This window comes from Muntiacus reevesi, chromosome 7, assembly GCF_963930625.1.
Source record: "Muntiacus reevesi chromosome 7, mMunRee1.1, whole genome shotgun sequence".
Taxonomy (NCBI): domain Eukaryota; kingdom Metazoa; phylum Chordata; class Mammalia; order Artiodactyla; family Cervidae; genus Muntiacus; species Muntiacus reevesi.
Window position 1 is genome coordinate 78,908,181 of NC_089255.1, and position 26,684 is coordinate 78,934,864.

A 26,684-nucleotide genomic window follows, 5' to 3' on the forward strand; every position below is an offset into this window, starting at 1 on the left:
AGGCCTCAGGATTGTAGTTTTTCTTGCTTCTTCTCTCTGCATTCTGGTGGAATGAGGCTATCTAAGAGGCTTGTGAAGGCTTTCTAATGGGAGGGACTAGTGTTGAGTGGAGATGGGTCTTGTCCCTCTAGTGGACAGGGCTGTGCTCAGTAAAACTTTAATCCGCTTGTCTGCTAATGGGTGGGGCTGTGTTCCCACTCTGTTAGTTGGCTGACCTGAAGCAATTCAGCACTGGAGCCAAAGGCTGTTTGGTGGGGTTAATGGCAGGCTCTTGGGAGGGCTCATGCCAGTAGAAACTTCCCAGAACTGCTGCTGCCAGCAAATGCCCCTGACCACACATCGAGCCCTAGTCATCCCCACGTCTACAGGAGATCCTTCAATACTAGCAAGTATGTCTGGCCCAGTCTCTTATGGGGGTCACCCCTTTTTCCCCCTGGGATCTGATGCGCATGAGAGTTGTCCTCTCCCTCCAAGAATGGAGTCTCTATTTACCCCAGTCCTGGGAGTGTCCTGTGATCAAAACCCACTGGGCTTCAAAAGTAGACTCTCTGGGGACTCCTCCTCCTGCTGCTAGCCTGGGAAACCAGATGTTGGGCTTAGAAATTTCACTCCAGTGGGAAAACTTCTGTGGTATAATTGTTTTCCAGTTTGTGGGTCCTGGAATTTAAGTTTATCACAATTGAGCCCTTCTTACCATCTCTCTTTGTCTTTGGATATAGGGTATCCTTTATTAGTATGTTCCAGTGTTTTTTTGTTGATGGTTGTTCAGTTATTAGTTGTGATTTGGTGCTTTCATAAGAAGAGTTTTATCCTGCATCCTTCTACCCTAGCATCTTGAGCTAATCTCCTACCACATCTTCTCAACCAATCATCTGTTGATGAGCACGTGGGTTGTTTCCATGTCTTGGCTACTGAAAATAGTACTGCTATGAACATTGGGGTGCATGTATCTTTTCAAATTAGTGTTTGTTTTCTTTTCCAAATATATATACCCAGTAGTGGAATTACTGAATCATGTGGTAGTTCTAATTTCAGTTTTTAAAGGAACCTTCATAGTATATTCCATGGTGGGTGCAGCCACTTACAGTGTACAGGGGCTCCCTTTCCCCTGCCTCTTCTCTAGCATTTATCATTTGTATAAAATCTGATGATAGCCATTCTGACAGTTGTGAAGTGAAACCTTTTTGCAGTTTTGATTTCCATTACCCCAATACTTAGTGACATTGAGCGTCTCTTCATGGTCCTGTTGGTCATATGTATGTCTTATTTGAATAAATGTTCATATAGGTATTCTGCCCATTTTTTTAAATTGGATTTTTGCAGCAGAGGTTTATGCTTGTCAAGAAGCATCCATCCTGCAAAAGGTGCAAACAACAAAGTAGGCCAAATGATTTGGCCAGTCAACATTAGGCAAACTTAACCAGTGACCATCATGGAACTGGCAAGGTGGGTACAAGAACAGAGTGGCCATGCTGGCAGAACTAGTGGCTACACTGGGCTCAATAGCATGGACTCTCATTTGCCAAGAAAGTCCAGTCTCTAAATGTCCAACATGCCAACAACAGAGATCATTGCTGAGATCCTGAGAAGTCACTGTTTCTCAAGAAGACCTGGCAACTGCTCGGTGGGAAGTCAACTACTCGGTGGGAAGTCAACTACTATGGGGCCCTTTAATCTGGAAGGGCCAGCATTTGGTCCTCGCAAGAATAGATATCTATTCTAGTTGTGATAAGTGGCCTTTTGTGCCTGCAGAGTCACAGCCAACATCTGTACTGAGGGCTTGCTTAGAAATGTATGATCTTTAACCATGGAATCCCACGTGGCTTAGCATGTGAACAGATATTTCAGCCTTCCATGACTGAGGCACAGAAATAGGTCCATCCTAATAGTATCCATTGTTTGCATCACTTATCAAATATTCACTAGCAACCACATGCACAGTGTGGTGCAACAAACTATAGAAGACACAGCAGAAAAAGCAGCTCAGAAAAAATATCCTGGAAGGATGAGTACCATCCTTCAGGGTACAGTGTCTATACTAAATCAAAGACAGTCATATGGTACTGTATATCCATTATAAGGAATATATGGGATCAGAAAGCAAGGAGTAGAAGTTGGGTGGGCCTCCTTAACATGACTCTTAGTGAGCCACTGGTTGTTTTTCCACTTGTCCTCCCAGCAACTGGGTGTTCTCCAAGGCTGTAGGAAGGCCGTGGGCCACAGAAAATGTACTTTTGCCAGAGACACAGCATGAGTGCCATGGAACTGCAAGGTACAGCTGCCATAAAAGCCCCCCAAGTATTAACATGTCCAAAGACTAGTCTGTGAGAGGAGGAGTCACCATTTTAGATGGAGTCATTGACCCTGAGTAGCAGGGGAATTAAGGCTACTAATCTTCAGTAGAGGCTTGGAAGATTACCTGTGGAACCAGCTGATACACTTGCCAGACTCCTGGAGCTCCCTTGCCTGGGCAGTGGCGTGACTGGACTTATGCAGCAATCTTCACCTGAGGGGTCTCAGAATCCTGAGGATAAAGATGCAAAATTTTTAAACAAACAATATTGAGAGTCCTGTGTTTTCCCCATATATTCTACTCTGCTCCCTCTACTTTCTCCTTTCTTATACTCATACCCCATGGGTATCTAAAGCTACTATAAGGCTGGCAGAAACAGTTCTCAGCAGTAGTGTTCTGTTGCTTATCAGGACTCCTCCAAGGTATGGGATAGTAGGAAACAGCCTCATGCATTAGTTTTTGTTAAAAGAGAAACTGTGGCTAAAGTTTAAACATAGAACTATTATTCTAATTCTTCCTCTTCCAAAAACCCTGACCCTGTTTCATCTGGAAAGTGACCTGGTCTGCAGATGTTCTCTGATACACCTCTACACAATGAAGTCTTTACCATCTATTGGAGTCACAGAAATCTTTAAAAATTTTTGATTCCATTGTTTGGGAGAAGTGGGAAAGTTTCCAACACTGCCTAGTGGGGTCAAAAACAGAACCAGTACAAAAGACCTGTATATGGAAAATTATAAGACACTGATGAATGAAATCAAAGATGACATAAACAGATTGAGAGATAGTCCATGTTCCTGGGTAGGAAGAATTAATATTGTGAAACAACTATACTATCAAATGCAATATACAGATTCAATGCAATCCCCATGAAACTACCATTTTTCACAGAACTAAAACAAAAAAAATTCACAATTCATATGGAAACACAAAAGACCCTGAATAGACAAAGCCTTCTTGAGAAAGAAGAATGAAACTGGAGGAATCAGTCTTCCTGACTTCAGATTATACTACAAAACTACAGTCATCAAGACAGTATGGTATTGGCACAAAAACAGAAACACAGACCAATGGGACAATATAGAGAACCCTGAGATAAACCCACACACCTATGGGTACCTTACTTTTGACAAAGGAGGCAAGAATATACAATGGGACATAGAGAGCCTTTTCAATAAGTGGTGCTGGTAAAACTGGACAACTACATGCAAAAGAATGAAATTAGAACACTTCTTAATGCCATACACAAATATAAACTCAAAATGTATTAAAGACCTAAATATAAGACCAGAAACTATAAAATTCTTAGAGGAAAGCATAGGCAGAACACTCAATGATGTAAATCAAAGCAAGATCTTCTATAACCCACCTCATAAAGTAATGGTAATAAAAACAAAAATAAAGAAGTGGGACCTAATTAAACTTAAAAGCTTTTGCACAGCAAAGGAAACTACAAATAAGATGAAAAGACAACCCTCAGAATGGGAGAAAATAATAGCAAATGAAACAACTGACAGAGAATTAATTTCCAAAATATAGAAGCAGATCATACAACTCAACACCAGAAAAACAAACAGCCCAATCAAAAGTGGGAAAAAGACCTAAAAAGACATTTCTCCAAAAAAGACATACAGATGGCTAACAAACACATGAAAAGATACTCAATATCATTCATTATTCAGTTCAGTTCAGTCGCTCAGTCGTGTCCGACTCTTTGCGACCCCATGAATCGCAGCACGCCAGGCCATTATTAGAGAAATGCAAATCAAAACTACAGTGAGAACACACATATACATACACACACATACACACATATACATACTCATATATACACACATGTGCACATGAATACATAAACATATGTACATACATACACATATATACACACACACACACAGGCCCACTGCCATCTCTTCTGAAGAATCCTGGCTTCCCACAGGTAAAGCTTTTCTATAGTAAGACCTGGGGAACTGTTAAGCCTTATCTATATATTCCAGAGAACTTCAAGACAACTCTGCTCGGAGGAGCCAAGATGGCGGAGGTGTAGGACGGGGAGACCACTTTCTCTCCTAGAAATTCATCAAAAGAATAACTGAACGCAGAGCAAACTTCACAAAACAACTTCCGATCGCTAGCTGAGGTCACCAGGCGCCCAGAAAAGCAGCCCATTGTCTTCGAAAGGAGGTAGGACAAAATATAAAAGATAAAAAGTGAGACCAAAGAGCTAAGGACGGAGATCCGTCCCGGGAAGGGTCTTAATAGAGGACGTTCCCAGACACTGGGAAACCCTCGCACTGGCGGGCCTGGGGGAAGTGTTTGAATCTCAGAGGGCAACCTGACTGGGAGAGAAACAATAAATAAAACCCACAGACTGCGAGCCTAAAAGCAACTCCCAGCAGAAAAGTACCCCAGACGCCCGCATCCACAACCAGCAAGTGGGGGCGGAACGGAGAGGAGCGGGCGGCATTGCTTGGGGTAGGGTCTGGGGCCTGAGTGCCCTGAGGACAATCGGAGGGAGCTTTTGTGAGTTCCCAGCTTGAACTGTGGGAGAGCAAGAGAGAGAGAGAAAATTAACCGGCCCGAAGACACTGCCGTTCGCAGAACAAAGGGACCGAGAAAGTCCTGAGAAGGGCTCGCAGGCTGCGGACCGGCCCAGCCCCGCCGGAGGCAGGAGGCAGGGGGGAGGGGAAGGGGGCAGGCTCGGTCCCAAGGATCGCATCCGCTACCACACTGCAAACAGGCCTCCGCCTTCTAATCAAAGACCTCCGGGGATTCTGGATGGTCGACATCCGCCGGGAGGGTCGCGGCTAGACACAGTACACGCACCCGGCCAGTGCGGGGGGGATTGGGGCTGGGGACGCGGAGGGCAGAAGGCGCACGCACCCGACTGGCGCGGCGGAAACTGAGGCTGGGATCGCGCAGGGCAGAAGACGCGCCACACCTGGGGAGAGAGCGCCCGACAAGCGCCTGGCCGCCTGAGCCACTCGGGCGGCGTAGGGACAAACCGCAGGCGCAGCTTTGTGTTCCGCGCTTTTGTGAATCACCCGAGGGCTGGAACCGCCTGGAGCCTGAGCAGCCCAGACGGAGAAAATAGCCCCAGCCCCTCCCTGCAGCGCCGGCTCCACCCCGGAGCGCGACGGAACTAGCTACTGAATAAGAATCCACCTCCGCCCCCTGTGTCAGGGCGGAAATTAGGCGCGGAAGAAACCGGCAACAGAAGCCAAATAAACAAAGGGAACCGCTTCAGAAGGGACCGGTGCAACAGACTAAAATCCCTGAAGAAAACACCGACTTCACCAGAAGGACCTATAGATATCGAGAAGTATAAGCTGGAACGAGGAGATATATGAAACTGAGCCGAAACCACACTGACCGAAACAGCTCCAGAGAAATTCCTAGATATAATTTTTTCTTTTTTCTTTTTTTTTATTTTTTTAAATTTTTTAATTTTTAATTTTTTTTTCCTTTAAAATTCCCTATTACTCCCCCATTACTCCTTAACTTTCATTTTCATAAGATTTTTATGATTTTTTTTATTAGGTAAAACAATTTTTTTTCTCTTTTTTTTTTCTTTTTCTTCTTTTTTTTCCTTTTCTTTTTTCTTCTTCTCTTCTATTTTCTATTTTTCTTTTTCTCATTCCTTTTAAAGTCATCTAGTACTCCTCTTACTACTCCTTAATTTTCATTTTCAATACACTATAACCTTACAGGGAAAAAAAAAAAAAGAAGAGAAGCCCTATTTTTAAACCAAACTTCATATATATTTCTAAATTTTTTTTTTTTTATGTTTTGGTTTTTGTTTTTAATATAGTATTTTTAAGAGTCTAACCTCTACTCTAGATTTTTAATTTTTGTTTTTCAGTATATGATATAAATTGTGAACATTTAAGAATCCAATATTCAGCTCCCATTTTTATTCAGGAGTGTGTTGATTATTCTCTCCCAATCTTGACTCTCTGTTTTCTACCTCAGAACACCTCTATTTCTTCCTTTCCCCTTCTCTTCCCAATCCAATTCTGTGAATCTTTGTGGGTGTCTGGGCTACGGAGAACACTCTGGGATCAGACAACTTCATAGATCTGTCTCTCTCCTCTTGAGTCCCCCTTTTTCTCCTCCTGCTCATCTCTATCTCCCTCCTCCCTCTCCCCTTCCTCATGTAACTCTGTGAACCTCTCTGGGTGTCCCTAACGGAGGAGAAACTTTTCACCATTAACCTAGAAGTTTTATTATCAGTGCTGTATGGTTGGAGAAGTCCTGAGACTACAGGAAGAATAAAACTGAAATCCAGAGACAGGAGACTTAAGCCCAAAACCTGAGAACACCAGAAAACTCCTGACTACATGGATCTTTAAGTAATAAGTGACCGTCCAAAAACCTCCAAACCTACACTGAAACCAACCACCACCCAAGAGCCAATAAATTTTAGAGCAAGACATACCACGCAAATTCTCCAGCAACGCAGGAACATAGCCCTGAACGTCAACATACAGACTACCCAAGGTCACACCTAACACATAAACCCATCTCAAAACTCATTACTGGGCACTCCATTGCTCTCCAAAGAGAAGAAATCAAGATTCATGCACCAGAACACTGACGCAAGCTTCACTAATCAGGAAACCTTGACAAGCCAATCATCTAACCCCACCCACTGGGTAAAACCTCCACAATAAAAAGGAACCACAGACCTCCAGAATACAGAAAGCCCACTCCAGACACAGCAATCTAAACAAGATGAAAAGGCAAAGAAATACCCAACAGGTAAAGGAACATGAAAAAACTCCACCAAGTCAAACAAAAGAGGAGGAGATAGGGAATCTACCTGAAAAAGAATTTAGAATAATGATAATAAAAATGATCCAAAATCTTGAAAGCAAAATGGAGTTACAGATAAATAGCCTGGAGACAAAGATTGAAAAGATGCAAGAAATGTTTAATAAAGACCTAGAAGAAATAAAAAAGAGTCAATTAGAAATGAATAATGCAATGAATGAGATCAAAAACACTCTGGAGGGAGCCAAGAGTAGAATAACAGAGACAGAAGATAGGATAAGTGAGGTAGAAGATAGAATGGTGGAAATAAATGAAGCAGAGAGGAAAAAAGAAAAAAGGATCAAAAGAAATGAGGACAACCTCAGGGACCTCTGGGACAATGTGAAACGCCCCAATCTTCGAATCATAGGAGTCCCAGAAGAAGAAGACAAAAAGAAAGGCCATGAGAAAATACTCGAGGAGATAATAGCTGAAAACTTCCCTAAAATGGGGAAGGAAATAGCCACCCAAGTCCAAGAAACCCAGAGAGTCCCAAACAGGATAAACCCAAGGCGAAACACCCCCAAGACACATATTAATCAAATTAACAAAGATCAAACACAAAGAACAAATACTAAAAGCAGCAAGGGAGAAGCAGCAAATAACACACAAAGGGATTCCCATAAGGATAACAGCTGATCTATCAATAGAAACCCTCCAGGCCAGAAGGGAATGGCAGGACATACTGAAAGTAATGAAAGAGAATAACCTACAACCTAGATTACTGTACCCAGCAAGGATCTCATTCAGATACGAAGGAGAATTCAAAAGCTTTACAGACAAGCAAAAGCTGAGAGAATTCAGCACCACCAAACCAGCTCTTCAACAAATGCTAAAGGATCTTCTCTAGACAGGAAATGCAGAAAGGTTGAATAAACGTGAACCCATAACAACAAAGTAAATGGCAACGGGTCCACACCTATCAATAATTACCTTAAATGTAAATGGGTTGAATGCCCCAACCAAAAGACAAAGATTGGCTGAATGGATACAAAAACAAGACCCCTATATATGCTGTCTACAAGAGACCCACCTCAAAACCAGAGACACATACAGACTAAAAGTGAAGGGCTGGAAAAAAATATTTCACGCAAACGGAGACCAAAAGAAAGTAGGAGTCGCAATACTCATATCAGATAAAATAGACTTTCAAATAAAGGATGTGAAAAGAGACAAAGAAGGACACTACATAATGATCAAAGGATCAATCCAAGAAGAAGATATAACAATTATAAATATATATGCACCCAACATAGGAGCACCACAATATGTACGGCAAACGCTAACAAGTATGAAAGAGGAAATTAATAGTAACACAATAATAGTGGGAGACTTTAATACCCCACTCACAACTATGGATAGATCAACTAAACAGAAAATCAACAAGGAAACACAAACCTTAAATGATACGATGGACCAGCTAGACCTAGTTGATATCTATAGGACATTTCACCCCAAAACAATCAACTTCACCTTTTTCTCAAGTGCACACGGAACCTTCTCCAGAATAGATCACATCCTGGGCCATAAATCTGGTCTTGGAAAATTCAAAAAAATTGAAATCATTCCAGTCATCTTTTCTGACCACAGTGCAGTAAGATTAGATCTCAATTACAGGAAAAAAATTGTTAAAAATTCAAACATATGGAGGCTAAATAACACGCTTCTGAATAACCAACAAATCATAGAAGAAATCAAAAAATAAATCAAAATATGTATAGAAACGAATGAAAATGAAAGCCTAACAACCCAAAACCTATGGGACACTGTAAAAGCAGTGCTAAGGGGAAGGTTCATAGCATTACAGGCTTACATCAAGAAACAAGAAAAAAGCCAAATAAATAACCTAACTCTACACCTAAAGCAATTAGAGAAGGAAGAAATGAAGAACCCCAGGGTTAGCAGAAGGAAAGAAATCTTAAAAATTAGGGCAGAAATAAATGCAAAAGAAACTAAAGAGACCATAGCAAAAATCAACAAAACTAAAAGCTGGTTTTTTGAAAAAATAAACAAAATTGACAAACCATTAGCGAGACTCATTAAGAAACAAAGAGAGAAGAACCAAATTAACAAAATTAGAAATGAAAATGGAGAGATCACAACAGACAACACTGAAATCCAAAGGATCATAAGAGACTACTACCAGCAGCTCTATGCCAATAAAATGGACAACTTGGATGAAATGGACAAATTCTTAGAAAAGTATAACTTTCCAAAACTGAACCAGGAAGAAATAGAAGATCTTAACAGAACCATCACAAGCAAGGAAATCGAAACTGTAATCAAAAATCTTCCAGCAAACAAAAGCCCAGGACCAGATGGCTTCACAGCTGAATTCTACCAAAAATTTAGAGAAGAGCTAACACCTATCTTACTCAAACTCTTCCAGAAAATTGCAGATGAAGGTAAACTTCCAAACTCATTCTATGAGGCCACCATCACACTAATTCCAAAACCAGACAAAGATGCCACAAAAAAAGAAAACTACAGGCCAATATCACTGATGAACATAGATGCAAAAATCCTTAACAAAATTCTAGCAAACAGAATCCAACAACATATTAAAAAAATCATACACCATGACCAAGTGGGCTTTATCCCAGGAATGCAAGGATTCTTTAATATCCGCAAATTGATCAACGTAATACACCACATTAACAAATTGGAAGATAAAAACCATATGATTATCTCAATAGATGCAGAGAAAGCCTTTGACAAAATTCAACACTCATTTATGATTAAAACTCTCCAGAAAGCAGGAATAGAAGGAACATACCTCAACATAATAAAAGCTATATATGACAAACCCATAGCAAGCATCACCCTCAATGGTGAAAAATTGAAAGCATTTCCTCTGAAATCAGGAACAAGACAAGGATGCCCACTCTCACCACTACTATTCAACATAGTGTTGGAAGTTTTGGCCACAGCAATCAGAGTAGAAAAAGACGTAAAAGGAATCCAGATAGGAAAAGAAGAAGTGAAACTCTCGCTGTTTGCAGATGACATGATCCTCTACATAGAAAACCCTAAAGACTCCACCAGAAAATTACTAGAGCTAATCAATGAATATAGTAAAGTTGCAGGATATAAAATTAACACACAGAAATCCCTTGCATTCCTATATACTAACAATGAAAAAACAGAAAGAGAAATTAAGGAAACAATACCATTCACCATTGCAACAAAAAGAATAAAATACTTAGGAGTATATCTACCTAAAGAAACAAAAGACCTATACATAGAAAACTATAAAACATTGATGAAAGAAATCAAAGAGGACACAAACAGATGGAGAAATATACCGTGTTCATGGATTGGAAGAATCAATATTGTCAAAATGGCTATTCTACCCAAAGCAATCTATAGATTCAATGCAATCCCTATCAAGCTACCAATGGTATTTTTCACAGAACTAGAACAAATAATTTCACAATTTGTATGGAAATACAAGAAACCTCGAATAGCCAAAGTAATCTTGAGAAAGAAGAATGGAACTGGAGGAATCAACCTGCCTGACTTCAGACTCTACTACAAAGCCACAGTCATCAAGACAGTATGGTACTGGCACAAAGACAGAAATATAGATCAATGGAACAGAATAGAAAGCCCAGAGATAAATCCACGAACCTATGGACACCTTATCTTTGACAAAGGAGGCAAGGATATACAATGGAAAAAAGACAATCTCTTTAACAAGTGGTGCTGGGAAAACTGGTCAACCACTTGTAAAAGAATGAAACTAGAACACTTTCTAACACCATACACAAAAATAAACTCAAAATGGATTAAAGATCTAAATGTAAGACCAGAAACTATAAAACTCCTAGAGGAGAACATAGGCAAAACACTCTCTGACATAAATCACAGCAAGATCTTCTATGACCCACCTCCCAGAATATTGGAAATAAAAGCAAAAATAAACAAATGGGACCTAATGAAACTTAAAAGCTTTTGCACAACAAAGGAAACTATAAGTAAGGTGAAAAGACAACCCTCAGATTGGGAGAAAATAATAGCAAATGAAGAAACAGACAAAGGATTAATCTCAAAAATATACAAGCAACTCCTGAAGCTCAATTCCAGAAAAATAAATGACCCAATCGAAAAATGGGCCAAAGAACTAAACAGACATTTCTCCAAAGAAGACATACAGATGGCTAACAAACACATGAAAAGATCCTCCACATCACTCATTATCAGAGAAATGCAAATCAAAACCACAATGAGGTACCATTACACGCCAGTCAGGATGGCTGCTATCCAAAAGTCTACAAGCAATAAATGCTGGAGAGGGTGTGGAGAAAAGGGAACCCTCTTACACTGTTGGTGGGAATGCAAACTAGTACAGCCATTATGGAAAACAGTGTGGAGATTTCTTAAAAAACTGGAAGTAGAACTGCCATATGACCCAGCAATACCACTTCTGGGCATACACACTGAGGAATCCAGATCTGAAAGAGACACATGCACCCCAATGTTCATCGCAGCACTGTTTATAATAGCCAGGACATGGAAGCAACCTAGATGCCCATCAGCAGATGAATGGATAAGGAAGCTGTGGTACATATACACCATGGAATATTACTCAGCCGTTAAAAAGAATTCATTTGAATCAGTTCTAATGAGATGGATGAAACTGGAGCCCATTATACAGAGTGAGGTGAGCCAGAAACATAAAGAACATTACAGTATACTAACACATATATACGGAATTAAGAAAGATGGTAACGATGGCCCTATATGCAGGGCAGAAGAAGAGACGCAGAAGTACAGAACAGACTTTTGAACTCTGTGGGAGAAGGGGAGGGTGGGATGTTTCGAAAGAACAGCATGTATATTATCTGTGGTGAAACAGACCACCAGCCCAGGTGGGAGGCATGAGTCAAGTGCTCGGGCCTGTTGGGCTGGGAAGATCCAGAGGAATCGGGTGGAGAGGGAGGTGGGATGGGAGACCAGGATGGGGAATTCGTGTAACTCTATGGCTGATTCATATCAATGTATGACAAAACCCACTGAAAAAAATAAAAATAAAAAAAGAAAAAAAAAAAAAAAACTACAGTGAGATACCACCTCACACCAGTCAGGATGATCATCATCAAAAGTCTATTTAAAAAAAAGTCTACAAACAATAAATGCTGGAGAGGCTGTGGAGAAAAGGGAATTCTCTTGCATTGCTGGTGGGAATGTAAACTGATACAGCCACTGTGGAGATTCCTTTAAAAGCTAGGAATAAAACCACCATATGACCCAGCAATCCCACTCCTAGACATATACCCTGAGGAAACCAAAATTTAAAAAGACCCATGTACTCCAGTGTTAGTTGCAGCACTATTTACTACAGCTAGAACATGGAAGCAACCTAAATGTCCATTGACAGATAATGGATAATGAAGCTGTGATAAATATATACAATGGAATACTACTTAGCCATAAAAAGAAAGGCATTTGAGTCAGTTCAAATGAGGTGGATGAACCTAGAACCTTTATACAGAGTGAAGTAAGTCAGAAAGAGAAATGTAAATATCCTATACTGACACACACATATATATAGAATCTAAAAAGATGGTACTGATGAATTTATTTTCAGGGCAGCAATGGGGAAATAGACATAGAGAACAGACCAATGCACACGGGGGGAGGGGAAGAGGGAGAGGATGAGATGTATGGGGAGACTAACACAGAAATTTACAATACCATATGTAAAATAGAGAGCCAGTGGGAATTCACTGTATGACTCATGGAACTCAAACAGGGACTCTGTGACAATCTAGAAGGGTGGGATGGGGAGGGGGATGGGAGGGAGGTTCAGGAGGTAGGGGACATTGGTGTATCTATGGCTGGTTCTTGTTGATGTATGACAGAAAACCACAAAATTCTGTAAAGCAATTATCCTTCAATTTAAAAATTAAATTAAAAAAACAGAACTGGTCAAACCCCCCCTCTTTTTTTGGTGCGGAGGTAAGTCCTCCTCCTGTTCTCATTTTTTTCCTTGTTTCTTTTTTGATGTGTTTGTTTATAACTTGGAGTTCAATTCAGTTCAGTTCAGTTGCTCAGTCATGTCTGGCTCTTTGTGACCCCATGAACCTCAGCACATCAGGCCTCCCTGTCCATCACCAGCTCCCAGAGTCCACCCAAACCCATGTCCATCGAGTTGGTAATGCCATCCAACCATCTCATCCTCTGTTGTTCCCTCCTCCTTCTGCCCTCAATCTTTCCCAGCATCAGGGTTTTTTCAAATGAATCAGCTCTTCGCATCAGGTGGCCAAAGTATTGGAATTTCAGCCTCAACATCAGTCCTTCCAATGAACACCCAGTCCTGATGAACTGGTTGGATCTCCTTGCAGTCCAAGGGACTCTCTAGAGTCTTCTCCAACACCACAGTTCAAAAGCATCAATTCTTTGGCACTCAGCCTTCTTTATAGACCAACTCTCACATCCATACATGACCACTGGAAAAACCATAGTCTTGACTAGACAGACCTTTGTTGGCAAAGTAATGTCTCTGCTTTTTAATATGCTGTCTAGGATGGTCATAACTTTCCTTCCAAGGAGCAAGCATCTTTTAATTTCATGGCTGCAGTCACCATCTGCAGTGATTTTGGAACCCAGAAAAATAAAGTCAGCCACTGTGTCCACTGTTTCCCCATCCATTTCTCACGAAGTGATGGAACCAGATGCCATGATTTTAGTTTTCTGAACGTTGAGCTTTAAGCCAACATTTTCACTCTCCTCTTTCACTTTCATCAAGAGTCTCTTTAGTTATTCCTCACTTTCTGCCATAAGGGTGGTGTCATCTGCATATCTGAGGTTATTGATATTTCTCCCCGCAATCTTGATTCCAGCTTGTGCTTCTTCCAGCCCAGCGTTTCTCATGATGTACTCTGCATATAAGTTAAATAAGCAGGGTGACAATATACAGCCTTGACATACTCCTTTTCCTATTTGGAACTAGTCTGTTGTTCCATGTCCAGTTCTAACTGTTGCTTCCTGACCTGCAAACAGGTTTCTCAAGAGGCAGGTCAGGTGGTCTGGTATTCCCATGTCTTTCAGAATTTTCCACAGTTTTTTGTCATCCACACAGTCAAAGGCTTTGGCATAGTCAATGTAGCAGAAATAGATGTTTTTCGGGAACTCTCTTGCTTTTTCGATGATCCAGTGGATGTTGGCAATTTGATCTCTGGTTCCTCTGCCATTTCTAAAACCAGCTTGAACATCTGGAATTTCATGGTTCACGTATTGCTGAAGCCTGGCTTGGAGAATTTTGAGCATTACTTTACTAGTGTGTGAGATGAGTGCAATTGTGCGGTAGTTTGAGCATTCTTTGGCATTGCCTTTCTTTGGGACTGGAATGAAAACTGACCTTTTCCGGTCCTGTGGCCACTGCTGAATTTTCCAAATTTGCTGGCATATTGAGTGCAGCACTTTCACAGTGTCATCTTTCAGGCTTTGAAATAGTGATGCTTTGAAATAGTTCGTAGTGATGCTTCCTAAGGCCCACTTGACTTCACATTCCAGGATGTCTGGCTCTAGGTGAGTGATCATACCATGGTGATTATCTGGGTCATGAAGATCTTTTTTGTACAGTTTTCCTGTGTATTCTTGCCACCTCTTCTTAATATCTTCTGCTTGTTAGGTCCCTACCATTTCTGTCCTTTATTGAGCCCATCTTTGCATGAAATGTTCCCTTGGTATCTCTAATTTTCTTGAAGACATCTCTAGTCTTTCCCATTCTATGGGGGCTGTAAATCTCTTGAAGGTCAACCTTTTTTCACAATGAGGTCCATATTTTTCTTTTGCTTTCTGAAGATCTTTGGACAAGCAGAAAATTAGGCATCTTTCCTAAGGTAGATCATGTGCCTCCTTTTACTTCAGAGTTCTTTTACCAGAGAAACTCCTATTTTATTCAAACCATTGGTCAGATTTACTCTAGATATATGATCTGCCAGAAAGACCCTTAGTCTGTTAATTTCTTCTCAAAGTAGTATAGTCTCACTGAGTAAGATCTGGAATTGTAGTGGCCCTCTCTGGCTTCTTGGGGATGTCAGAGTTGTGAGTGTGGCCCCTGAAGAAGAAAGGGCATTAGAATAGCCATCACACCATGGGCAATCTACCTCAGTTTGAGGTAGGAGATCGATGGGCCCCTGGTATGGACAGCTGGTATTTGTCAAATGGAGTAAAACCAAAGCTTTGTTTTCCCCCAGTCAACCCAAGGACAAAGCCAGTGGCAGAAGCTGAACTCTTCTGAAGTAAAGAGAAAAGGGGACCACTCCTAAAATCAAAGAAAACCTCCCTGTCTGCACATGTGCAGGAAGGTTCCTTGGGGTCGAAAAGGGTGGAGGTACCACCCTGTAAGAAGTGTGGACATACCCCCACAGGCCTCAGGAGTGGGATCCATCTTTGCAAAAACTTGCAAAGGCATACTGCGGAGGGTCCTAGGGCAGGTTAGGTGTGAAAAAAGATAACTGGCCAAAGGTAAACAAGGACCCAGAAGGACTGTCCCACTTAAGTGATTTAAATCACCTCTGACTGCCGGCTTCCTCCTTAGAGAGGACATCCTCTCGCTTTTTCCCTTGTCTCTCCCAGTGTGTATTTATGCTTTGTTTCTGTCTTAAATAAACAAACTGTTTCTCTGTGTGCTCTCCCACTTATGCTGTGTCTCTAAGAATAAACTTTGTTCCTGCTTTTGTGTTCTTGAAACATTCTTGCTTTCAAATGGGGGCTAGAGCCAGGGGGTCATTGCTCCCAGTCTCTAGTCACTGGTGGTCCAGTGGTGAGGATTTCTGGTTTTTCACTCAAGTTACCCAGGTTCAGTTCCTGGGCAGGGAACGAAGATCTCTTAAGACCACTCCCTGCTATCTCTTCAAAATCAAGCTGGTGAAAAGAAGCCAAGAAATGAAAGATTTTGAGTAGATTATAATATTCTGTGACCTCTATTATGTAACTTTCACCTTGCTGCTGCTTCTGCTTTTTCCATAGAAAAAGACCTTGTCTTTCTATGTCTTCGTATGTTTGTGTTTCACAGTCCCACTCTTTTCTCAGCTTTCTCCTATCCTTACCTCTGTTTTCCTTTCTGCCCCCTTGACTCTCTATTTTGTGGCGCTCCCTCTTATTTTGTTCTGGAACTCCACCCTTTCTTGATATGCCACAGCCCTAGCAATAGGAAAAAGAAAATCTTCTAGGGCTCTTTCCAAGTGTGTCTGCCCTTGTTTGCCTGGGAATAATCAAACTGTGTTAACTTGGCTGTAATGATTTGATCTGACGTGTCTGACACCAATTAGAAACTGCTTTTAAGGAATAGTCATGTTGGGCCTTAACACAGGACAGCCACCATTTAAAAGTATGGCCTATACCTAAAATATCTAATGCTGTTCAGAAACATAAAATAGACAGGAGATCACACCTGTCCTCAATGTAAAACACTTTTAGTCAACATTTTTGGAGATAGCATGGTAACCAACGAGAAAACCATACACCATCGAGTGTATGGTACTACAAATTAAACACCTTGAGAGAAGCAAAAGGTCTTCCACCAGTATAAAAAATCACTAAGGTTATGAGTAGGTATCAGAAAAATATAAATAAAGAGAGGGAAAAGGTGACAAGGACTACAGCTATCATGTTTTGGCAAATGGCCTGCTCATTAGGCCTGCAAATGGCCTGTCCACACCCCCACCCCCAGCCCACCAGTTTTCATCAAGTGTCTTTGGGTCAACAAGAAATTACCGTGTTAGTAAATCGTTATCCAACTCAATTTTAATAGACACTTGTGCAAAGAGCAAATGCAAACACATGTTTGACAAGGGTATAGTTAATTGATTCTCAGATTTGTCATGGATTAAAATCCAGATTTCTCTACCAGATGAACCTCATGAATGAGAAGGGCTGCCTAAGAGAACTCTGTAAAAGTTGGGCAAATTATGATTAAACAACAATGTCCTATGTGTAGCATAGAGAGCTATATTCAGTATCCTATGACAAGTCCTAACGGAAAAAATATTTTAAAAGAATGTGTGTATATATGTTGTATATATACATTTGTTGTATATATACATCTGAGATATATATATATATATATATATATATATATGATATGATGTTGTATATATACATCTGAGATATAACGTTGATCCTCTGAAAGCCTATGACTTTGGGCAAGATCACATACTTAGGGCTTCCATGGTGGTTCACTGGTAAAGAATATGCATGTCAATGCAGGAGACCCGGGTTCCATCCCTAATCTAGGAGGATCCCACATGACATGGAGCAACTAAGCCCTTGCACTAAAACTATTGAGCCCGTGCTCTAATAGAGCCCTGAAGCTGCTGCTGCTGCCCCCATGTGCTCTGTGCTCCACAACAAAAGAAGCCACTGCAGTGAGAAGCCTGTGCACCACAACTCGAGCATAGCCGCTACTCTCGGCACCTAGAGAAAAGCCCGTGAAGCAACAAAGACCCAGCACAGACAAATATAAATAAATAAAATTATCTACTTAGCAGGCTGTTGAACTGCTGTTGATATTCATATGCCAATGACACGGAATTTTTTATCTTCCTACTGCATCAGTCAGTGTGTCTGGCTTGTTTAACACTATCAAAAACACAAACCAGTAACAAAAATTTGTACATAATCAACCAAGGAAAAGTCTAATAAACTACTAAACAAGGGCATGCCAGTTCAAACTAGATGTGCTACAGGCACATCCATGAAACATCAGTAACCACAACATAAATAAGTACAGGTCCTCTTGTTGGTTGGAATCTAACAGTTCCCATGATCATTGAGAGGAGTAGTAAGACTAAGACCAGATATAAAATATTAAATGCATTTAACCACACAGATCCCTTTTAAATTGCCAAGTCACTTTATTTGAAGATAACAACTTGGGAATTATCAGTGTGATTATTGATCATTTCTCCCAGTAAGTGCCAATGTGATTTTCTCCATTTTGTGAACTCCAGTTTTATTTACTTGGGCTCATGGGATTTTTCTCCAACAGTTTATGTATCATCCTCTTCAAGTATATCTTTTACGTAGAAAGTGGCACCCAGAAATGCTGCAAAGAAAAGAAGGCAAAGGCGAAGAAGCAGTAGAGATAATGATTTGTTCAGAGTCAACCTTAGACTGGCTTGAATACCTACTTCTTTGTCAGGTGGAGTACCACTATCTACACTGCCACCTGGTCCTCTCTCAGTACAATTTGGTGGTTTCCAACCTCGCTGACAGTGACAATGTTTCCTGCTGTTGCACACCCCTCTGTAATTGCATTTCTTGACATCACAGTCAAAACCCAGGTCTTGAAAAAAAGTACAGTTTTGGTCCTTACAGTATGCTCCCGGGCCACAGTTTGCACCATCCACTACAAGCCCCATCTCTGGCACGTCTGTCCCGAAGTGGGCATCATACCCAAAGCAGGACCGTGGTGTCACATCATGCACTATTATCTGATGAAAAGTGGTGTGCTCCCCACCACCAGGAATAGTCTTCACAGCCCCACAGTGCAGCATTCCGCAGAGAACGTCGTCGTGCTCACACGGCACAGGCTTGCCTCCCCCTCGGCCCACCTTCACGCCGCAGTTCCCGAAGCGGTCGCCCCTGACATTCAGCACGCCGTAGCACGCTGGCGCGGCCTCTCTGACGTTGTAGCCAAAGAGGGCTTGGCACTGCAGGTCCCGGTCGCTGCAGTTCCCCTTCACGCAGACAGCGGACGGTGAGCACGGGGTTCCGTCCTGGATGTAGGTGTCAGCTGGGCACTCATGTGTCTTCCCGCTGCAGTATTCTGGTAGGTCACAGATACCAAGAATATCTCTGCACGTATATCCAGGTTGAGCATATTTACAGTTTCTGCAGCAGTCTCCATAATCACAATCACTGCCAAGGGTGAGGACACAACTGGAACTGCAACATACATCCTTTGTACAGTCTTTGAAGGTGCCACAGTCACATTCTTCGCTGGGATCTTTCTTCTTGTCACCACATCGTCTTGCTTCATAAGGAAAATTTTGGTATGGTACATTTGGAATACTCAAACAAGGATCCCACGTATGTAAATGGACGTGAATGACTTCAAAAGTACAATTACTCATCATATCTAGAAGACCCAGATTAGCATTCATGAGACAGTTTTGTCTCCGAAAACATCGACAACCTGGACTATCATGACGAGCACCCATAACATGACCTATCGCATGTGCTGCAATAGTTGCAGTTAAAAATATGTGGTATCTTGGAGCATATACATATGATGCTCCCCAATTGGGATTGCATACTCCATTAAAGCTGCTACTATACAAGGCCCCAGCAATTTTATGTCCTGTTATAAGCAATGAAGTATCATGAGGAATTTGATTAAAAAATCCCCAAAATTTCCATAAACCAAAGTCACTTACTGCAGATCCAACACTATTATAGTTATACAAATTCATCTGATCGTGGCCATCCCATATACATATAAGACGTATCAAAACCTCAAGTTGAGCCTGGTAAAAAATACTATGCAATATGTTATTTAAAATCACTATATTCTCTACTATATGTGTCTTATTAGTGTCCTGAACATATAATGAGTTAGAAACTGTGTAGTGAAGTTTTAAGCCTTTCCTATGTGGCCACCACAAATACACAGGGCCTGCTCTAGGCATTTCAGAAATCATTGCCTCCTCATACTCTTGATTTGTATCTTTCTCTTCAATCTCACATCTCTCATCCTCTGCTGCTGTTTTCTGTGTCACAAGCTGAGAAATCAGATGCTCAAATTTGGAAGAAGCCTCCAATGGTTTGATTTCGTAAGTGAAGTCATCCAGCTGCAGCATGCCACGCAGACCCCCATAGCAGGTGTCCAGTGTACCCATGGACCCAGGAACCCCTTCCAGGTAGCTAAAGTAGTAACAGTCTCGGGGGATATAAGGGTAGTTCTCTTGCATGGCACCTTGGTCATTATTGGTGATCACAGGAAAGTGTCTGGGCAGCAAGTTCTTCTTGACTCTCAAGTGAACCACATGTCTTTGGCCGCTGAAGCGAATCTTGTAGGAGAGCTGGCCTTGTCTCTCAATTCCACTCACTCTGTGGAACACCTTCCTGGGAATCACAATTTCAGAAGAAGTGAAGCGCCATCCTGGTGGATCATGGGAACAGCAGGCTGGAAACAGGAATAGCCAGAGCAGAGGCAGCCAGAGATCACCTCTCAGGTGGGCTTGGGTCCAGGCACGCCACATGAGTGAGGAAGTCTGTGACCAAAGAAAATGCAGTCTGGTGGGAGGCAGGCAAGACTCTCCCTGGAGCGGCAACTTGTAGATAGCAGGATAGTCCTGAGGAGAGCAGAGACAGACTGGAGGCTGGGCAACCCCAGAGAGGTGGGGGAGGGAGGGGAAACTCTTACATAACAATGTGTCCTCATGAAGGGGTGGGGCTGTAATAAGTGGTCCTAGGGATCCTAACACAGGGGTGTTAGGGAACACAAAACATGGCAGAAATTAGGAAAAACAGAGTGCATATCTGGGCTGAGTGGTACCATGGTCCTTTGGAAAAGTCACAGGGGAAGAATCAGGGGGTTTGGTGCAGTTTTGAGACAGTGATTGACTTTTTGCCCTCAAACCAAAATGAGACAAGGCTTCAATTTGTAATGAAAATACAAAATGGAGAAGAGAGTGGAAGCTTCTTTTAGTCAGACTTTTGAGGAGAGAATCAAATTCTTTCATACTTTACAAACATGGAATGTGTTGGGGGTTGATGAGTGGAACAAAACAATAGGGTCATGAGTAGAAATGTGAGGGTGGATAATAGTTCCTTAAAAAGTTAAAATTATGCCTGCCCTGTGTCTTGGTGATTCTAGCCATAGAAAGTTACCACAATGATTCTATATACATATTCATAACAGCATTATGCTTGAATTTATTCCATAGACTGGAAACAAACAAACAGTACTGAACAGATGAATGATGGACAGACTGGCATATTCGTTCAGAGGGAAAATCCTCAGTAAATCTGAACAAGTTTCTGATATGTGTACGATCATGGATGTATCTCATAGATAATATAACAGAAAGAAATCAGACCAAAGAAGCTTTACATAGGACTTCCTTTGTATGATGTTCTGGAATAGTCCAAAGTGATATGTGGGGAATAGAATTTTAATCAGTGCTCTCCTAATGTGAGGGAATGGAGGGATGGAGGGAACTTTCTGGAGTGATGGGAAACTTCTGAATCTTGCTTGGGTTGTATTAAAGATGAACATTTGCCTCTGGAGTCCACATGTTGAAATCCGACCCTCTGCTCCAGGTGATGGTATTAGCAGTTGGGGTCTTTGGGAGGTGATTGGTGCTTTTACAAAGAGGCCTCAGAGAGATCCTTCAACTCTTCTGCCCTGTGCGGTTACAGTGAGAAGGTGCCATCTATGAACCAGGAATGGTTCTCACCAGACTGAATGTACTGGTGCTTTGTTTTTGACTTACTGGCCTCCAGAGCTGAAAAATAAAGTTCTGTCTTATGTATAAGTCACTTAGTCTAAGGTATTTTCCTGACTTGACTGAATATAACATTAAAAAGTCCATCCCTGTTATGAAGTAGCAGAGAACATGGCTGGAGTGTGTTTGTGTCCTAATGATTTGTGGAATGTAGCACTTCCAGTCGTAAGTTGGATATTTAGTTGGGGATATACCTCAAAAAAGTGCAGGAGAAGTGGCCGGGTGATTTCCTTTTTCTATAAGCTTCTAGTAAAATGTAGGAAGAAAAAGGTGATTTAAAGATTAAACTGTTCATCAAAGAGCAGTGGAACTTAAAAGATTTGGAAAATTCCCAGGCCATTCATATAGAAAATATTGAGAAATCATGGTCTGAAAAGAACACTATTAATGTGGCCAGAATCCACTTGATTAATTAGTCTTCTCCAAAACAGTACAGGAGCTATGTACAAGACAATAGGAGAATGACCCTCTTGCCCCACAGGGTGATCCAGGGATCACTAGATCAGTTTCAAAGGAGGAATCTCCAGTGCCTGCAGGATCTTGTCATGCCAGGTCAGACTTGCCTCACTCCTGGGCTCCTCCACCATCCCAGCAGGAGAGACAACAGTAGCCACTCTTCTGTAAGGTACAGGCAGCTGGTTTTGGCAGTGTCCACACTGGGCAGTCTCTATCAATGTGCAAATTCCACCCAGATTTTGAAGGATGGAGATTATTGGAACCAAGGGCTCATGACCTTTGAGAAGCAGGGCTCCATAGAGAATACACAAGAGGGCACTACCCAGCAGAGCCATGAGGGCAGGCCACTTCAGAACCCCAGACTAGTGGAACCATTGCACATTATTTCAGCCATGGGCATTCAACTGTAGCCCATGAGAAGTACAGCGTGGGCTATGCCCTGCAAAGTGATGGTGTAGGCCTCCAGGAGGCCTGGGTGTCCAACCCAGAACTGCCACCTCAGTGTGTCTGGAAGGCAAGACCTTCACTCCAGTGGGTCAGGGAGTGGGACAAAATCCCCAGTGTGCCTGGAGGGAGGAAAGAACACGGAACCAAAGAGGATTAATTATTCTCTTGCTTTAAGATTTTAGACATATGTGGAAACTGTCACTCCTTTCTTCCCTCCTATTTCTCCCATTTGGAATGGGAGTGTCTATCTTATGCCTGTCCCACCATTGTATTTTTGAAGCATATAACTTTGGTGACCTTTTACAAAAATTATTCAGGAAGTTCCCTGGTAGCCTAGTGGTTAGGATTCTAGCCTTTCACTTCTGTGACCCGAGTTCAATCCCTGATCAGGGAACTGAGATCCTACAAGCCACTCAGAGTGGCCAAGAAAAAATTATTCAGAAATATCCATATATAATTGAAAGATAAAAATTGAGACTTTGACAGAAGGTGGTTTGAATTTATCTGGGCCATTATGTGACTGATGTCATCTTTTAATCCTCTTTTCTTCCTATTTGTTCCTGTCAGGATCTCCCAGTGTCCAATGTAGCATCTCACTTATTTTTGAGTGATATAAAGTTCTGGAGACTTAGAAGTCTGAGATAAGGATGCCATCATGTTTCGAGTTCTGACGCGAGCTGTCTTCAGGGTTGCAGGCTGCCGAATCCTCCTTGGATCTCTGCATGGCTTAAAGAGACATGTGTGTATGTGTGTCCCATAATTTATTGCACCTTCAAGATCCTACAATGTAGACTCCTCTCCCAGGGAAGCGTCTTTCAGAGAGAGAACCATTATCCATATGACTTGTTCATTTCCATAAACAGCTGGAATCTTCCTGTTTGATTTCTCTCTTGGCTTCCCATGTGTACATGTGATAAAACACTGTACATGGTGATGTGATATGAGGGCTAGACACCCGAGTGCAGTTGGTGCACACAGTACGTTGAGGCTGCCCTTGTTAAAACACTGCAGGAAGCATGCTGCGGGAAAGGCCACAAGGTCATAACATGACGCATCCCCATCAGATTTCCAAACTGGCAGTGACTCAGGCACATACTCACTACAGCCATGGGAAGTCACCCCCACAGTTTTTAAAAATATTTTCTTTTCCACTTCCAAGGTAATCAAGGGAGAAAAAAGAGAAGTTACTATGTTATCAGAGAGTGGAAGGTATTTTGTTGAATAATATAAAGCATTTACAGTTGGGCATTGTGTCACCTTATACATGACAGAATGTTGTAATGAGACATATTGAATATTCCAATAAAACTGTTGTGATTATAGCCTCCTGATAGACCCCCACATTTTTTTAAAATAAAAACTAACAGTATTTGAATATTGATATCCTTATTCCTATTTTGCCAAAAAGAAAAAATAGAACACGAATAATCTACCTACTGGTCAGGAAAAAATCTTTATAACCAAAAAAAAAAAAAAAAAACCACAAAAGAAAACAATAAATCTTTATTTACCAAGAGCTGTTGACTGGTAAAATCACTTAAATTGGATATGTCAGTGGGATTTTACCAATAAAGTAATTCCTAAACTCTACAGTTACAGAATACTAAAAACATACAAAAGTGCTGTTTTTATACACAGTGTAACTGAAATATAGTTTAACCAATGGTTTACAAGGTAGTCAAATACCACAACAGCAAACCATGGAAGGAGTCATAAATTAAGTATTTTCTACATGTCTGAAAAGCTTTCAGCTGGGACCAATCTTGTGTTTTTGTCTTTGAAGGATGACTGCTGTAAAATGACCATATTCATTAGCCTGTCCTCTAAAAAGCAATAAGCTTATTTTATAGAATGAACAAATGAGCAAATTTTCTGTTGTTCTCAAAGTATAATATAATCCCTTTATTTAGGTGGAGGTTATCAGAAGTGAAAACCCACTGTGTGAATCTCCCTCTCACTTCAGGGATGAGGACATCGAGGCCCAGAGAAACGCAGGAACTTAGCGGAGGTCAGCTCAGCAAGGTCTCTGATTCCCAGTTCAGAGGGACCTGGGGCTCTGGGATGGTCCTTCCCTCTGAGTCATAACATTGTAACAGACTTGCTCTGGGTGAGTATGTAGAAGATTTGGAACTCTTAGATCCTATCTACACCTCAGCTACAGTTTCTCTTCTTTTCCAGGAGATAAGGGTCACTTGTGTTGAATGGTTTCCCAGGGAGTTGATCTCTGTACAGCAACTCTGAGATGCACTCTTTGCACCTTCACCAAAAATCTCCCTGCACTGTTCATCACGGCTATTACAGCTCTTTTGATAGCAAAAAGCACTGTCACTGCAGGAAATCCCGTCCTGCACATGGACATCTTCTGGGCACTGATGAGATGTCCCATTGCACCACTCTGGAAGGTCACATTCATTGATCTGAGGTCTACAGAGCTCCCCTGACGGCATGAACTTGCAGTCTTTGCAGCAAAGCCCGAAAGCACAAGCAGCCCCAGGTCTTAGCGTGCAGTTCAGCAGACAACAGGGCTCTTGTTCACACTGCTTTACAGATCCACAGTCACACTGCTCTCCTCCTTCAATCACACCATTCCCACAGCGCTTCAGCATGAAGACTGCCCCTGGAATCGGAGGATTGTGCAGACATGATCCCTGGTTTAAAGTGGTCTTTGTAAATTCTGCATAGCTACAATTCGTGAATCTCTCTGCTGGCAACCTGATAGCATTCATGATGCAAGCTCTTTGTCCACACACACAGAATTCTTCATCATGCTGCATACCCAGAGTATGACCTAACTCATGAGCTACGGTGAGGGCAAAAACAGACCAGGGGTCTCCTTTGAAATTATTAACTCCGCAGTCGAGAGGAGGGCGACATATTCCTGCCACATAGGCTATACCGAGGACACTTATAAGTGAATTTTCAATGAAAATATGTGCAGCATCATACTGTAGCTCGGACAGACTGATTTGTTTTCTCTGTCTTTATTAGTAATTTGTGTCCTCTCTTTCTGTTTTTAGTGTGGAAAGTTTATAAGTTTTACTGATATTTTCAAAGAACCAACTTTGGTTTCATTGATTTTTCTCTATTGATTTTCAATTTCATTATTTTCTGCTTTATTTAATTTCTTCTCTTTTGCTCACTTTGGTTTAAATTAGGTAGCAGACTAGTACAGATCTGCTTTCTAATATATGCAATCAGTGTTATGAATTTTCATAAATACTAAATACTGCTTTCACTGCACCCCATTAATTTTGAACAGCTGTGGGATTTCCATCTTTGAAATTTGTTATGTTTCAGAATGTGTTCTACTTGGTAAATGTTACATATGAGTTTCAGAAGAATGTGTTCTCCTGTTGTTGAATGAAATGTTCTATGAATGTCAATTATATCCAGCTGATTGATGGAGTTGAGTTCATCTATATCCTTCCTTACTAATTTTCTGCTTGCTGGGTCTGTTTTTGTTGTTCACTCGTCCAGTCCTGTCCGACTCTTTGAGACACCATGGACTGCAGCACGCCAGGCCTCCCTGTCCCTCACCATCTCCCAAAGTTTGCCCAAGTTCATGTTCATTGCATTGGTGATACTATGCAGCCATCTCATCCTCTGACACCCTCTTCTTCTACCCTCGATCTTTCCCAGCATCAGGGACTTTTTCAATGAATCATCTGTTCACATCAGATGACCAAAATACTGGAGCTTCAGCTTCAGCATCAGTCCTTCCTGGTTTGATTTCTTTGCTGTCCAAGAGACTTTCAGGAGCCTTCTCCAGCATCACAGTTCGAAGGTATCAATTCTTTGGTGTTCTGCCTTCTTTACGGTCCAGCTCTCACAACCATACGTGACCACTAGGAAGACCAGGGCCTTGACTATACGGACCTTTGTCGGAAGAATGATGTCTCTGCTTTTCGACACACTGTCTAGGTTTGTCATCGTTTTTCTGCCAAGAAGCAATTGTCTTCTGATTTCACGGATGCAGTCACTGCAGTGATTTTGGAGCCCAAGAAGAGAAAATCTGTCACTACTTTTACCTTTTCCCCTTCGATCTGCCATGCAGTAATGGGGCCAGATGCCATGATCTTAATTTTTTTTAATATTTAGTCTTAAGCTGGCTCTTTCATTCTCTTGCTTAACCCTCATCAAGAGGGTCTTTTGCTGGGTTTACCAATCACTAATAGAGAGTTGTTGGCATATCCAAATATAATAATGCATTTGTC

At 41.6% G+C, this 26,684-nt stretch overlaps 1 protein-coding gene across 1 annotated transcript; it reads right to left on the reverse strand.

Annotated features, from left to right (window-relative positions):
* Positions 1 to 24,614: 24,614 nt before the first annotated feature.
* On the reverse strand, positions 24,615 to 26,400 carry LOC136172652 (disintegrin and metalloproteinase domain-containing protein 21-like). The gene is made up of 2 exons (XM_065942043.1): positions 26,309 to 26,400; positions 24,615 to 25,449 (listed from the first exon to the last, which is right to left on the reverse strand). The coding sequence occupies exons 1-2, from the start codon at positions 26,398 to 26,400 to the stop codon at positions 24,615 to 24,617; spliced, it is 927 nt and encodes a 308-aa protein (XP_065798115.1).
* Between the last annotated feature and the right edge of the window lie 284 nt (positions 26,401 to 26,684).